Consider the following 14,467-nt stretch of genomic DNA (forward strand, 5'->3'; position numbering starts at 1 on the left):
GGTCAATAATAACACTATATATATATATATATATATATATATATATATATATATATATATATATATATATATATATATATATATATATATATATATATATATATATATATATATATATATATATATATATATATATATATATATATATATATATATATATATATATCTTTTTTCTTTAATCCTGGGAAGCCGGCTAAGAACACACTGACGTAGAGTCATACAATATTAAAATAAATATTCAATTTAATATTCATCTAATATTCCATATTCATTGTGCATAATATCTGATTTGATATTATGAAGTAGGCCCTGATTTAAAAGAAGGTTCAAGTCAACACCAATAAATGTAGGTCGGTTGAAAGATGATTTTTCCACAAATGTCAAAGGTCACCCGCACTTGTATTAAAGACCTCTAGAAAGATAAAATAGCAAATTTGATCAATTATTGTACAAAAAACATCATAAAAGCTTAGCTGCTCTTAGATGAAGAATGCTGAAGAAGGAGCATGAATAATATGTAGAAGAGTGAAGAGGAGGAGAAGGAGCTTCCCTGAGCAGGTGACATTCAATGGCCATGGACGGCGTGCTTCTCCTGCGGGTTTTGATCTGTGCCTTGGCGGTCCTCCAGGCTCCTGAGCTGGCACAGGAAACCCGGGTTGGGGCTGGCAGCGGGTCGGGCGGCACGCACGCAGGCCAGGGCCGAGTCGAAGGAGTGCTCCTCGCAGCACATCAGGTAGCCCACAGCCACGGCGGGGCCTCGGGACACGCCTGCATTGCTGTGGACCAGCACCACGCCCTTCTGTCTCACAAACACAGCACGTGCACAGCACGGGATGGGTTCTGTGCATGGGGGGGCAAACAAGACCTATGCGCATAGTATTTGTGTCCCAATTAATTGTGTTTGCATTAGATGGTCAAAGTAGCGGACAGTGTGTTCTTTCATTGCAAAGAGGGCTCAGGAGTACCTCAAGGTTCTGCGCCGAGTCCCATTTATTTCACCTTCGTAGGGCATTGTAATATGAAAATGCATTTTTCAATGTCAAACTGTGCTACATTCGCGTCCCGCGCACTTTTTGGAAGCAAAGAGGCCCCGGCGGCCGCAACCGGGTCATGTGTGCAACGGGTGTCGTGTTCGGGTGTCACGTGAGCCGCACGCTCATTAATAAAAGAGGAAGTCAACCTTGCTGCATTATTGAATCAGGTCACGTCGCTCGCAAGCCGCCGCAAGTGGATGCATTCTTCCAAAGGCACTCACAGTGCATTGCACCTTGATTTCATTTGGGCATTTCATCAAAAAGCGCATGTGATGTCACCGTCAGTCCACTTTTTTCACCAAAAATGTCTAAATAAGTCACTTTCAAGCCTGTGCAGTATTTTGTCCAATCCCTTGATGTTTACATCAAAGAAATTACACATCAAAAGGAAAGCATTGAAAGAATACACTAAGGACCTGAACTTTCACCCATATGGTTCAACATGGCACGACCACTTTATTATCACACCACCCTTGTGCCAACCCTTGGCTAAAATACTGCGAGAGAGATGCGGGTAAAAATGACCCGAAAATAATGCGGGAGATGCCAATGGGGAGGAAACGTTTTGGAGCAGCAAGGTGCTTCAAATATTATGGTATTTGTTTGCGTCCTCACATAAGCGGGAAAAAAATCGAGTGGGTTGCGCATGGGCATTACCTGGCTTTGCGCCTGCCGGATGAAGCGGCAGCATTGGGCCAGGTGCGGGAGCAGGGGCGCGTCGGGTCGGTCCGGGATGCTCAGCGTCTTGTAGACAAAGAGGTCGGGGAAGGCGTTGTCCACCCCAAAGGCCACGTTCAGAATGTGGGACACCTGGGAGACAGACAAGGACGTCTCAGCGCCACGTCACGCAGCGCCAGTTGATCGCTTTTAGGCCACTTGCCTTGTGCTTCCTCAGCGTGGCGAAGTCATGCGCCGCATCTTGGCCACCTGCGCTCAACGCGAAATTCATCATCAACTTGTGTGTTTGGTGCTAAAGGTTTTGCTGGTCAGTGCTAGTCAGTGACTTGTGTCACAGTTGTGAGATTTACAATGTGACAGAATTGCATATGGAATGTTTGTTACATTGCAGCAGATTTGGTTACATGCTCTGCATGACAGGAAAGCAGGCCAACTTCAAAACCAATCACACTTTTACTACTAATTAATGGACGCCAATGCCTCTTTAGGCTTTTATTGCATCAATTTGTATCAAATTGTCCATTGTGTTTTGCTTGGGCTCCATTTTATTGCATTCTTATGTTTGTGTGCTACAATTGTTATGCCAGAATCACATGTTAGCCGTTTGGTGTTAAAATGGGAATATACTGTGTGTATGGATTGTTACTCCTACATCTAGTTGCATGACATTTGTGTTAAAAGTGTGTTGTATTGTTTTGCGTCTCAACTTCCATTGAATCTCATTTGTGTTACATTGTGAAAGACTCAATTAGCATTAATGGTTTGAATCAAGTTGTGGTAATAATGGATTGTGTTAAATTCTTGTGGGACAATGTTAAACTCTGTGACATTCTCTTAAGGCTAGGTTATATTGGCTTGTACATTTTGGGCTTCTTTTTGGGGGGGAGATGCATATGTGTAACACTGTGACATGGTAGTGTGACAGCAGATGCTGAATTGGCGCAGGTTAGAACATTTGTTACAAGGGGCTACATCTGAGCCACGTTTGAAAAGTGTGTTATGTTGCCTGATATTGTGCTGATCCCAGCTTGAAAATTCTCTATGACATGAAAGGTGTGCACGACTCACCCAGCAGCAGGTAGGGTGTGACAGCGCCCACCTGGAGGTCCCAGGAGGTGTCGGGCACATAGCCCGGCGCCGTCTCCGGGGGGTTAGGGTCCTCGGCCGAGCCTTCGCGGGTCTCCGCGACGCGCCGGCCGCTCAGCGAGGTCACACGTGTGCACTGGCGCTTCAGACGCGTGTGCGAGAAACTCCGGATCTCTTCCGCCAAGGACTGCATAGTGCCACGATGCGCGTAACTTCTGGGGGAAAAAAAAAAAAAAAATTACAGGTGCTGTGTCTGGGGACCTTTCCTTGTCAGTGCATTTGTACTTTGACAGCAAAGCCTGACCTATGCGAGCCACACATTGTCAGATCACCTTCTCTCAACCCAGTTCTGCCCCAAAACCCATTTTGTCATGCTAGTAGCAACGCTGTGACAGGTACAGCACATTGAAAACCACTGTTCTATGGTGTACCTCAAGGTTCTCTACCAGATACCTGTTTTTTTGTTTTGTTACAATTAGAAAAGCCAGTCAAGAGATTTACAAGAAATTTACAGAGAGATTTACAGAAATCAAGTGAAATGATAAACACTGACAAAGCCTTCATGGTCCACCACCACCTCTGAGGTGTACCTCAGACATGAACATGATTAGCAGAGCCTACAGAAGTAGGGTGGAGATGCGTTAGACTTAACACACTGGTGCATTACCTCCTGACGTTTGTCTGGAGTCCCAGTCGCTGGTTTCAGTTGGAAAAAGCGAGGCGGCCACCCAGAAAAGATGCTGTACTTGCTGTCGGCGGTCCGGCTGATGCACTCCGCATCCAGGTGCAGGCAATACTTAGCCTGGAGGCACAATCAAGTGACACCCGACGCCACCTGTACATTCATAGCCAAGTACACGAGGAGACTAAAGGAGTGTTCTTAAGTCTTGCCTCCACTCAGCCAACTCCAGTCTTTTCACCTGCACAATCAAGTCATTCTTTTTCAATGAGCGCTTTTCCCCCTCAGAAATGAGATAACTCGGTGGAACTAATGAAGTGGCCTCCTAACGCGCATTGTGATGTTGAGCTCCATTTCAGTGCTTTTGTTGTTTCCACATACAACAGTGCTTTTGTGTTAATGCTGTCACATTGTTGCGTTGACCTGTTTTGTGTTCAAGTTGCGTCACGTTGCGTAGAAATGAGCGACTTGCTTGATCTTGGTTGAAATGGTTCCAACAAGTGCCTACTGAGGGGACCCCTTGAGGTGTATATGTCATATGTACAGAGGACCATGTCTGACTTCATGAACATGAGCGCAAATAGGAGCTATACAAGATACGGTGGCCCTAAAGTGCGAATCACAAAAAGGAAAGAAAAAAAAAACAAGCAAACAAAAATAGATCTAATGTGTGAGTGTGTGGTGGAAATAGTAAATGTAAAATAACAGAATCCACATTGTATTATTAACTGATCCACATAATTGTTTAATAATCATTTTGATATTTTATTAAAAATATTTTATATTAAATGCCCATACTTCAGTTAAAATTGGATGTGTTCAATCAGAAAGAATAGTGAAGAAAGTATGTTCCTTTTTTTAAAAAATTTTGTTCACTCTTTTTTTTTGAGAGAGAGATTTGCACTCCAGGGCTACCGTAGATGTACGCAAGGTGGCGTCACTGACATATTCTCGGGTAGAAACAAATGAGGCTATCAAGATATGCAGTGACGATAAATGTCCACTAGAGAACGCCAAATTCTAACCTTAACACTAAAGTGGCGTCTTGCTGGCCAAGCCAAATAAACGCTTTGCTTATACCTTGACAACTCAATGAGGACAAGACGACAAAAAATATCATCCCAGCATGAACTATTGATGTGAATTTGAATTCTCCGAGTGAAATTGAGCTGCTTTATAGTCTTAAAGTATGTACATAAGTTACTCATTGAAAGAGTGTATCACATTACATTTGATGCATTTTGCCATATTTGTTGACTGACACTTTATGTTGGTGTTATTAGATTGTGTCTTGTTGTGTTACAGTTCATCAAATTGTGTTACAAGCATATACCATCTGTGCCACATGTTGTTATCAATGTGACAGTTCTATTTGTCAGATTTTGGTGTATTTGGGTCCTGTATTTACATTTGTGAAACCTTGTCACATGTGCAGATTGTTGTTTGTGTCCCACTGTAATGTTAAAATACAAATCCATGTCGATTTGGTGTCAAGGCTTGCACTGTTACAGGCAAGTGATTTTTTTTCTGCGTTACAAGAACACTAATGTCACTTGCGGTTGCAATTGTTGGGCTGTGTCACATTTCAAGACATTGAACTGCGTTGTTACATGGTGTCGCATTTGCTACACAATGTCATACTGTTTTGATTGTGTCACACATCATGTACCACTCGTGTTACCGTTACATCATCGCACATTGTGCACCATTTGTGCTGAATGTCCGATTTCTGTTGTGTGACATTGTTGTTCAAAGCTTGGTTTTCATGCACGCCATGTTTAAAGGAGCAGGCCTCTATGGGTGAGCTACTAAGCCTGCCTGTCTGCGTGTGTGTGCAGCTGTGCTTATATTTATGTTGGAAAAGAGTCTGGTAGTTTCCAAGAACATTTTAGTGCAGTGCAAAAGAAGGAAAGCAACATTTTTTTTTGCCTTTAATTGGACCTTTCCATGCCCTTGACACACAAGTGTGCGCATACGCCCACACACACACATGCATTCAAGCACAAACTCACACAAACACATACACTCACTTATGCATAGATATTGTCATCAGTACCATGCAAGTCCTGTACTAATATTGTCCTACTAAATACATCGAAGCAGTAAAGTGGTGAATTTCAGGGAGGCGGAGGAGGAGTGGAAGAACATAAATGTGTCGAGTTGAGAACATCCTCATGACAAACACACACATGCGGGCGGGCAAAAAGAAGGGAGGAAGGAAGGATGGAAAGAGGGCAAAAGTGCTGACGGGCTCCCTTCTGCGTGTTGACACATGAGTCAGAAAACCCACTGTGTGTGTGTGTGTGTGTGTGTGTGTTGGCAGGAAGTCAAGTCAAACACAAGAAGCTCCTTGCTGCAACATCTGACAAGCATTACTGCTATCACACGCACACACTTTGCAGCGTCATCCCACTTGCAGTAGATAAACTAGGATTCAAGCTTGACTCGGCGCGTGTCAGAGAAGGATGAGATCTGCACGGCATGCCGGGAAGTGGCCTTTTCTAGCGCTTAGCACAAGTGGGCCAAAGCCCTGTTCTTTCGCATTGTCATTTGACTCCAGTGGGATGTTGTTTTGGAAAAAAAAAACAAAAAAAACAAACTGCGTGAACTCTGAGAGAAGTCACATACTCGAGTCCTGGTGCTGGTCCCGGTCCTGCTCCCAGATGGGTCAAGGCCACTAGGTGGCATCACGAGAGCTACATTGCACATTCAAGCAGTACTGTGCAAACAAGGCCATGTTGAAAATCAGTTAAGACGGGAAACAAAAGTTCAAGCGTCTTGAGTTGCGTGCTTTTTATGTTACTTAGCAACTTCAATATTCACGTTACATTGGCACGTGACGTCATTGTTTTGTGAAGCCGTGTACGTCTTCAGTCAGGCGCATCAAGAGTTAACACGCAGACGCCTGGACAAAAGCCCTCTCGGGTTGCCTCTGACTGGAAGTGATCATTTGAGACTTTGATCAATAACAGCTATTGCACATGCAACACGCAAGAGTGTTGGAGCGAACTTGGGCAAATTGACTCCAAATGACCCCTTTCATCTTAGGGAAGGGGGAGCGGGGGCATGGAAGGAGAGAAGGGTGACGAAAACAAAGGAGAAGGGATGGGAGGAAAAAAGGAAGGAAGGTTTTGCTGAGGACATGACAGGGAGGAGCTTGTGTGAAGTGGAAGGAAGGAAGGGAAGAAAGGCCTCAGGACAAGACATGAAAGAGGAAAGTGGACAGGAGGTGAAGATGGCAAGAATAGGGACACGATCAAGAGGGTCAGCCTCGGACAGGCTGAAAGACAAGACAACAAGGCTGAGAAAGTAGTGGACCAAGGTGACAGAGACAAAGATGGAAGGCCAGGCAAGAGGAGGAAACTACAGTGTGGCAATCCTTGTTTTGCAGGTGCGACCAAAATGTGACCACGTGGCACACAAGGACGCCAATGCAGTGACCACATTTTGCCCTGGAAAAACTCATTCCAATGCGCTTGGAGAATATCCACCCATCCATCCATCCATCCATCCATCCATCCATCCATCCATCCATCCAACCACCCATTTCAATAAACGCTAAAAACTTGGTTATTTACCCGTAATGTCACACAAGGAAAACAGCTTTCAAATTTGTTTCACTGGTTCTATTGAACCTTAAAACGGCTCGAGAAAATCGTTTACTGAGACAACATGGGCACAGCCGTACTTGCCAGCAGGGGGCGGAGGCAAGGCACCATTGTCTTGGTCATGTTGCCAGTTCGGCAATTTTCCACATCAAATACTCTTACACCAGTATTGACTCTGGAAAATTTCCACACTGACTCAGCTTGATCAGTTTGTACTATAAAAATGGCACGCGTTGAATGGGAGAAAACGGAAGGAAAGACAGGTTGTCGACAATGCTGCCCCCTGCTGTCTGCATGTTGTCTCAGTGGAAAAGCAAAATGGATGCGTGTGTGTGTTTAATGAACCATATCTGTTTCGTTCTGAACACCACAGTTACACTTCAGAGGATGGTGACCCCCGACCTGCATTAAAGCAATATATTTTAAAATTGAGTTGTCATGACTTATTTTTATGGTTTCAACGTGTGTTTAAGTCCATGTGTCAGAAAAACATCTTGGTAGTGAAGAAACAAAAGTGGGAAAAAACAGGCCAGAGGTCTGTGTGGAGTGGCCTGAACAAAATTCTAATCAGAAAGTCAGCTGGGCTTGAGCCGGAAAGGGTTAGAGGAAAGGGGGAGAGTCTGACGGTGGGGAAGGAAAGAAAGTTGGGGGGGGGGGGGGGTGTTAAAATTAGACCGAGGTGAGGAAAAGAGACCAGCAAGGTGAGGGCGGAGAGTTGGACGGGATAAGCGGAGGGGGGAGGAGGAAGGCTGAGAATGAGGGCAGTATAGGAAAGAGCCTTGGGCCGAAGAGGAGAAAGTGTTGCAAGGAGAGGAGGAGGAGGAGGAGGAGCGGGCCCCTCCCCTGGCCGGGCCATAAGGACAGCGCGGGGCCGGGCCAGCCCGGCAGAGCGGAGCGAAGCAGAGGAGAGGAGAACAACCGAACGACGAGTCCCGAGTCGTAATTCGCCGGCATCTGGCCATGAGGCGGTGGGGAGCCTTAGTGGCGGCCCTGGCCGCCTGTTGCGCGGCGCTGTGGCCGGCGCGCCCAGCGGGGGCGGCGGCCTGCGAGCCCGTGCGCATCCCGCTGTGCCGCTCCATGCCTTGGAACATGACCAAGATGCCCAACCATCTGCACCACAGCACGCAGGACAACGCTGTGCTGGCGATCGAACAGTTCGAGGGGCTGCTGGGTCAGTAAGCCTCGCCGCTCGCCTCCGCATACAAGAGCTTAACTTTTGCGCTTGCTCCTTCCGTCGCGCGCTTGAAAAGGACCACGAAATTGCCCACTTTCGTTTGCGAGGACGCGTTTGAAGCGCTGCTGGAATGTGAATGCGTAACAGTGACATCTAGTGGCCACATGGCGTAGCGCAGAACCGCAAAGTAAAAGCTCATCACCAATGGCCCACAAAGTCCAAAGCTGTCTACGGGTCAGCTTCGGCATCCAGTCCAGTCATTCGGTCCAGTCTTCCTTCCTGGTTGAGCCACATACCGCATAAAGATAATCGGGCTCTTTTCGTCTCGATTTTACACTTCATTTTTCGTCACCAAAAATCTGATGTGCCTTGTCGCCTTCTTTGTATTCTTCCTTGCTAATCAACAAACAACAAATTTGTTCTTCTGCTTAGCAGTCTTTCTAGTCCTTTTCATTTAAGTTTTGTCTTCAGCGTCTTAATTAAGTGGGTGTCATCACGAATGTTCACATCTTTATCTTGTGGTTATGGGTGTTCTTCCTTTTAGTCCAATGAACCTCGTGGCTTCATTTTGCTGTAGTTTTCGTCCGGGTCATCTGAGCAAACAAGTTTTGGTCCTGCACAGTCTTCCTGGTCATGCTCCAGATCACACTTTACAACTTACTTAGTCATCTTTTTGCTTTTCTTTTTAAAAAATATGCTTGCTATTCTTCAGCAGTTGAAAAAAAGATTGCTGAAAAAAACAATATATATATATATATATATATATATATATATATATATATATATATATATATATATATATGAAGGCAGTCTCCGGCAAACTGGACTTTTCCTCCTTTTGGTCCTCGAAACACGTCTCGGCAGAGGCACGTTTCAGTTATCGTTTCAGTTATCAAATACAACGGCGTTGCATTATATGCTGTCACACACTAATCCACCTTTGTGTCAGCGATTACCTCAGGTGCCAGCTGGCACGTTGGCCACATTCCTCGGCTGCGCAAACATCGCCTTGGACTCAAGGTGACTTTGAATTATGGCAAAAGTTTGGAACATGATGGCTTCCGGGTCAAATCGTGGAAACCAAGAGAGCTTGCTTGACCCATTGAGAGGCAGACGTTTTCATCACAGTGTATTGGATCGGTGAGCCACTACCAGGGTTCACTGGAGCTCAGGACACACACACAGCACTGTGAATTCATGTTTCCATAAAGCGCGCCGAGATACAAGCTTTCGGGGAAAGTACGAGCAGTGACAAAGCAACATCGTTATGTTCTCCGCCTGCATCCCTGGCCACATATTGCACCAGGTGGTGTCAAGGGCGCCGACTTACGTGGCATACCGTGCCTACTTCCCCCGCAGGCACGGGCTGCAGCGCCGACCTGCTCTTCTTCCTATGCGCCATGTACGCACCCATCTGCACCATCGACTTCCAGCACGAGCCCATCAAGCCCTGCAAAGCCGTGTGCGAGCGCGCGCGCCGCGGCTGCGAGCCCGTCATGAGGCGCTACAACCACAGCTGGCCCGACAGCCTCCACTGCGGCGAGCTCCCCCTGTACGACCGCGGCGTCTGCATCTCGCCCGAGGCCATCGTCAAAGCCGACGCTGCCGGTAACGCTCTTCTGCGCAAACACGATCTTCAAAACTTGTCAAAAGGAACATATGCAAAGAAAGAAGCAGAACTAAGATGCTCATCAGTCCAAAAAGATTCAAGTCGTGAGTCTCGTTAAAAATAATGCCACAATTTCACCGGAAAAGAAAAAAAAGGAACTAAATTCAAACAGCATACATTTGTCACCGATCCAAAAGTAAAATCACGTGAACACAAGTAAAAATAAGTCTGTATTTATAAATGCACATTTAAACATACACATTATACACGCACACACATAAATTTGAGGTTCATTAAAAAAAAAAGTTAAAAAATAAGTCCTAACAAAACCTTCATCATTTATCAAAACCCCGCCCCCTTTCCGTCATCGTTGGTCCGTCATGTTTTCAAGCCAGGCGAAATTGTAATCTTCTATCGTCAGTCCATCTGTGTGTTTTTGCGAAACCTTCCGCCACCACTAGAGGACGACATTTGACTTTTTTCCAGTCCGACATTTTTCAGGCATTAGTGTACTTCTGTCTGCACTCTCACTAATTCTTTTTTCGATTTTAGAACTTACACTTAAAGTTAACATCATGTCTTGAAACGCAGTAATGTGTCGGCAACCTGGGCGTCCATCTACGACGGACTGACGGACAGTCCGTCAGTGACAAAGTGCCCCTCCTGTTTAGGATTTGACAAAAATCCCATTGACTGACTGTTCAAATAAAAACAATGAAAAAATAACATGTTAATAATTCAATTTCTACAAAAAATGTCTATTGAACGGTTGTAAAAAAAAAAAAACAATGAAGTAAAAAAATAATTGATCAGCTTTGCCTGAGTTAACAAGGGGCTTGGTGTCGGCCGTCTGTCTCACGGAGGATTTTTGTTTGTGTGTTTGCAGATCCGTATTACCAGGACCCGGCCCGGTGCAACCCAGGTCTCTTCAAAAACACCTCAAATCACAAAGTCCCAATTTGTGACATAAACTCACCGGCTGCTCTGCTTGACAGAATCAAGTCCTGACTTTCCCTTGGACGCCAACAACCTTCACTGCAGAGGAGAAGCCGGTAAAGTTGCGCTTAAGCGGGGGAGTGGTGGAGTTGGGGGGGGGGGGGGGGTTTATTCGCCAACATGCGCGCTCCATGCCCGTGTGCGTGTGTGCGTGCAGATCGTTGCAAATGTAAGACTGTCAAGATGGGTTTGAAAAGCTACCTGAAGAACAACTACAACTACGGTGAGTTGCTTTTCGCCACACTCATTTGATCCCCGTCGGCTTATTTGGCAGGCCGGCTTTCCGTGGCAAGGATTAATAGGAAAGTCAAGCCCCCAACTTTTTATTTGGCTTTAACATGTTTGATGCAACCCTACTCGTTGAAACACAGCATTCTTTTTAAACACGGTATTCTGATTCCAAAAATGGGATTCAATTAGCAATATCCGCCTGGGACAAAAGCACACTTTCTGGATTGTCAACCCTGTCAAGGAGGGGTGGGGTTGAAAAAGCCCTCCGTGCCACATTCTGCGCGCTGCTGAATATTATTTTACGTGGCGGCCGTACCCTTTGCCCCGCGGGATGAGCAAGGTGTGTCTGGATGACCGGCGCAGTGATCCGCGCGAGGGTGCGCGAGGTGCGCCAGCGCGGGATGGAGCCCACGGCAGTGGTGGAGGTTCGCGAGGTGCTCAAGTCTTCGCTGGTGCACATCCCCCGAGAGACGCTCACCCTTCACTACTCGTCATCGTGCCAATGCCCTCCCGTCACCGCCGGGGACGAGTACCTCATCATGGGGTACGAGAACGAAGAGACGTCCAGGTGTGTGGCCTATCTCGGCCTTGGGCGCCGACGGCGAGTGGTTGACTGAAAGGAACGCGGCCTACCCTGCAGGTTGCTGCTCATTGACGGCTCCATCGCGCAGAAGTGGAAGGACAAGATGGCGCGCAAAGTCAAGGTTGGACACACTTTCCACAAAAAAAAGAGAAAAATCCAATCATGTTGTGTAAGAATACCATCAGACAGCATCGGAATAAGCTAACTGAGTGAGCGTAAGTACAAAAATGGAGTTGCGGACAAACTGATCCACCTTGGCCCTATCTATTAGACTACAATGCAGACAAGTAAAAACAGCTGGACTTAGGGTGTATACTAGGGGTGGGAATCTTTGTTTTATAATTCGACTTGATTACAATTTTCCAATTCAATTCAATGTCCAGATGATTTAAATTGATTCTGAAGCTAAGTAAATGAGAATTTTCTTAGATTTGTACGTGATTACATTTTTGACAGACCCAAACTATCATAGCAAAATAGATATACGTATTTCTTGCAATCCTTCTCACTACAAAATGTAATATCCACAGCGGCCAGAGGCGGCGCCAAAAAACAAAAATCAAGCCAAACAAAGCACAAATGAATGAACAGTTAAACTAAATAAGTTCCAAAATATTATTTCGGCCTGGTAACTTTTGATCCACTGACCGGTGGTTGGGGACCACTGCTCTAGGATCATTTTGCTCAATTTTATATACGGTACAACATAAGTATCAATTGATTGCTGCCTATTGTTGATGATGATGATGATGACGCTTAATACTCTTTGTGTGCGTGCAGCGGTGGGATCAGATTCTGCAGGGGAAAGCCCGAGCAGCTCATCGCCGGAGTCACCACTGAGATGGGGCCCACTGCGCGTGTGCCCAAGTGTGTATATTGCACTACCACAAGTAGCTGAATGTACTTCATTAATCTTTGCACATTTAGTGAGTATGTCTGTGTGCCTGGTTGCGCGAGCAGTCTTATAAAGTGTTCTTGCAAGTGTGTGTGTGTGTGTGAGTGAGTGTGTTTGAGGGCGAGAGAGCGAGAGAGAGAGAGAGAGAGAGAGAGAGAGAGAGAGAGAGAGAGAGAGAGCGAGAGAGAGAGAGAGAGAGAGGCTTCTCACCCAGATTCTGGTTTTCTTTGCTCATTTTTGTTTTCCCGCCATTAAGGGAATTCCTGCGACTTTTCATGTCACTGACAAGTTGTCCATGTGCTAAAAACGACAAAACATACAAAATTCTTGAACTCAATTGGTTGAAATGTTCTTACTTGTGTTGCCAGAACAACATGAACAGAACTGAATCAGCTCACACTAGTGTACTTTTCCCTTTTTTTTTCTTTGCTCACGAAACCGAAGAACTGATGCTGCTCTCAAATTGGTTCGGTTTAGCATACGACGACGACACGGTTACTTTGAAAGAACCAAATGAAAATCCTAAAATAAAAAATGCTTCTGTTTTGAATAGTAATTTGTTTGTCTGTTTTCTTTCCAAGTCTCTTAGAATAGTTGCCATTTTTAAAACTCACAAAACCCAACATTTTGTGAATTTTGGGTTCCTGTTACAATTGAACCTGGGCAAAAAAGGAGCATTTGCGAACATTTGGATTTAAATGCTTCTAACAAGGTAAAATTGTGGAAAAGCAATTATTTCTAAAGAAAAAAAAAGACAAATAACCGGAATGCCAGATATAAGACACACCTGTGTATAAGACAAACCTTTAATTTAAGGGTCAAAATCTGATATGTTTCTATGTTACCGTGAATAAGACGCACTAACACTTTGGCAACAATTTAAAACCTATAGCAAAACAGAAAAGATCTAATCTTCCTGAACCCTTCATATTTTCTTGCGGTCATGCATATTTGCATTAAGCGTGTTTCCGATTTCCCACATTTTGAGTGGTCAGTGAACACATCGCCCGTGTTATATTTTGGGAACTTCGGAACACTTGCATTTTGTTCATACAGTGCTACTGGCGCATTCATGTCATTTTCTTCAACAAATAGCCATAAAATTGTCAATACTGTTGACTTCTTGGGCTTCTGGACCACTTGATGGCTCCAAAAGGCTAATGGAGCAATAGGAAGTTTTGAAACGTGCAAACCATTCGACTGCAGAGCTTCATTGCTTCACGAAGTCTCACGAGTCTACATATTTGCGAACTTGTCAACGAGAGGGAATGCTAAGCAAACAGCAGTGCTCTGTTTGTGTTTGTGTGTGTGTGTACAGGCCCAAATCCAGCGTCAGGGGCCCCTACATCCTCCTCCATTTCATTTCATTCCTTGTCATGTTTTCTCAGCTGTGCTTTGGCCCAGCAAGGGAAAAAAAATGTTTTTGGTGGGGATTTACAGCCGAGCCGCTGGCGGGCACACCTCCTCTTGCTTCTGCTCATCCTTGTGTCAATTTCATGTGAGCGCATGCCTGGCCTGTGGCCGGCACCTGAGAAGTAGTCCCGGTCCGTGCCAGGCAAGGCATACCAGCGGGATTTGGGTCCGGCCAGGCCTCTCGGATTTCTTCTACGACAACAATTACATTCGCAAAGTAATAAATGCGAATAAATGCGCTTCACAAAGTGGACCACATATTTCCGTCTGGCAAAAGCTCATTCCGATGTACTTCTATGCTAAATGCTAAACCCTAGCATTTTTCTCACTCTCGCCAAGGTGTGTTGGCTTGCGCATGGGCGTACCTTCTGGTATTGAGGAAACATATCCGATGGTAGTAATGATCACAATACTACCATAAAACAGTTGACCTATTTTAAAAAAAAATTAGTCTAACGTTGGCGGCAGAATGAAGAGTGGT

General features: G+C 45.3%; 2 protein-coding genes across 2 annotated transcripts; one reads left to right on the forward strand and one right to left on the reverse strand.

Moving 5' to 3' along the window:
* Positions 1 to 198: 198 nt before the first annotated feature.
* Positions 199 to 2,991, reverse strand: dusp19a (dual specificity phosphatase 19a). Its single transcript, XM_088415654.1, has 4 exons — positions 2,781 to 2,991; positions 1,915 to 1,961; positions 1,692 to 1,844; positions 199 to 799 (listed from the first exon to the last, which is right to left on the reverse strand). The coding sequence occupies exons 1-4, from the start codon at positions 2,989 to 2,991 to the stop codon at positions 566 to 568; spliced, it is 645 nt and encodes a 214-aa protein (XP_088271780.1). The 3' UTR covers positions 199 to 565.
* Positions 2,992 to 7,900: 4,909 nt separating this feature from the next.
* On the forward strand, positions 7,901 to 13,129 carry frzb (frizzled related protein). The gene is made up of 8 exons (XM_088416005.1): positions 7,901 to 8,256; positions 9,619 to 9,867; positions 10,755 to 10,790; positions 10,864 to 10,920; positions 11,022 to 11,087; positions 11,459 to 11,663; positions 11,736 to 11,799; positions 12,459 to 13,129. The coding sequence occupies exons 1-8, from the start codon at positions 8,046 to 8,048 to the stop codon at positions 12,516 to 12,518; spliced, it is 948 nt and encodes a 315-aa protein (XP_088272131.1). The 5' UTR covers positions 7,901 to 8,045; the 3' UTR covers positions 12,519 to 13,129.
* Positions 13,130 to 14,467: the final 1,338 nt, after the last annotated feature.

Source organism: Hippichthys cyanospilos, chromosome 5 (assembly GCF_059441005.1).
Source record: "Hippichthys cyanospilos isolate Australia breed blue-spotted pipefish chromosome 5, RoL_Hcya_1.0, whole genome shotgun sequence".
Lineage (NCBI taxonomy): Eukaryota > Metazoa > Chordata > Actinopteri > Syngnathiformes > Syngnathidae > Hippichthys > Hippichthys cyanospilos.

Bases quoted from the DNA above. Each gene is read 5' to 3' on its own strand.
- frzb (XM_088416005.1), top strand. From the start codon at position 8,046: ATGAGGCGGTGGGGAGCCTTAGTGGCGGCCCTGGCCGCCTGTTGCGCG. The intron at 11,088-11,458 runs GTGAGTTGCTTT...TGACCGGCGCAG, and splicing joins GAAGAACAACTACAACTACG to TGATCCGCGCGAGGGTGCGC. The intron at 11,664-11,735 runs GTGTGTGGCCTA...CCTACCCTGCAG, and splicing joins GAGAACGAAGAGACGTCCAG to GTTGCTGCTCATTGACGGCT.
- dusp19a (XM_088415654.1), bottom strand. From the start codon at position 2,991: ATGCAGTCCTTGGCGGAAGAGATCCGGAGTTTCTCGCACACGCGTCTG. The intron at 1,845-1,914 runs GCAAGTGGCCTA...TCTGTCTCCCAG, and splicing joins CCACGCTGAGGAAGCACAAG to GTGTCCCACATTCTGAACGT. The intron at 800-1,691 runs GTAATGCCCATG...TTTGTGAGACAG, and splicing joins TCCGGCAGGCGCAAAGCCAG to AAGGGCGTGGTGCTGGTCCA.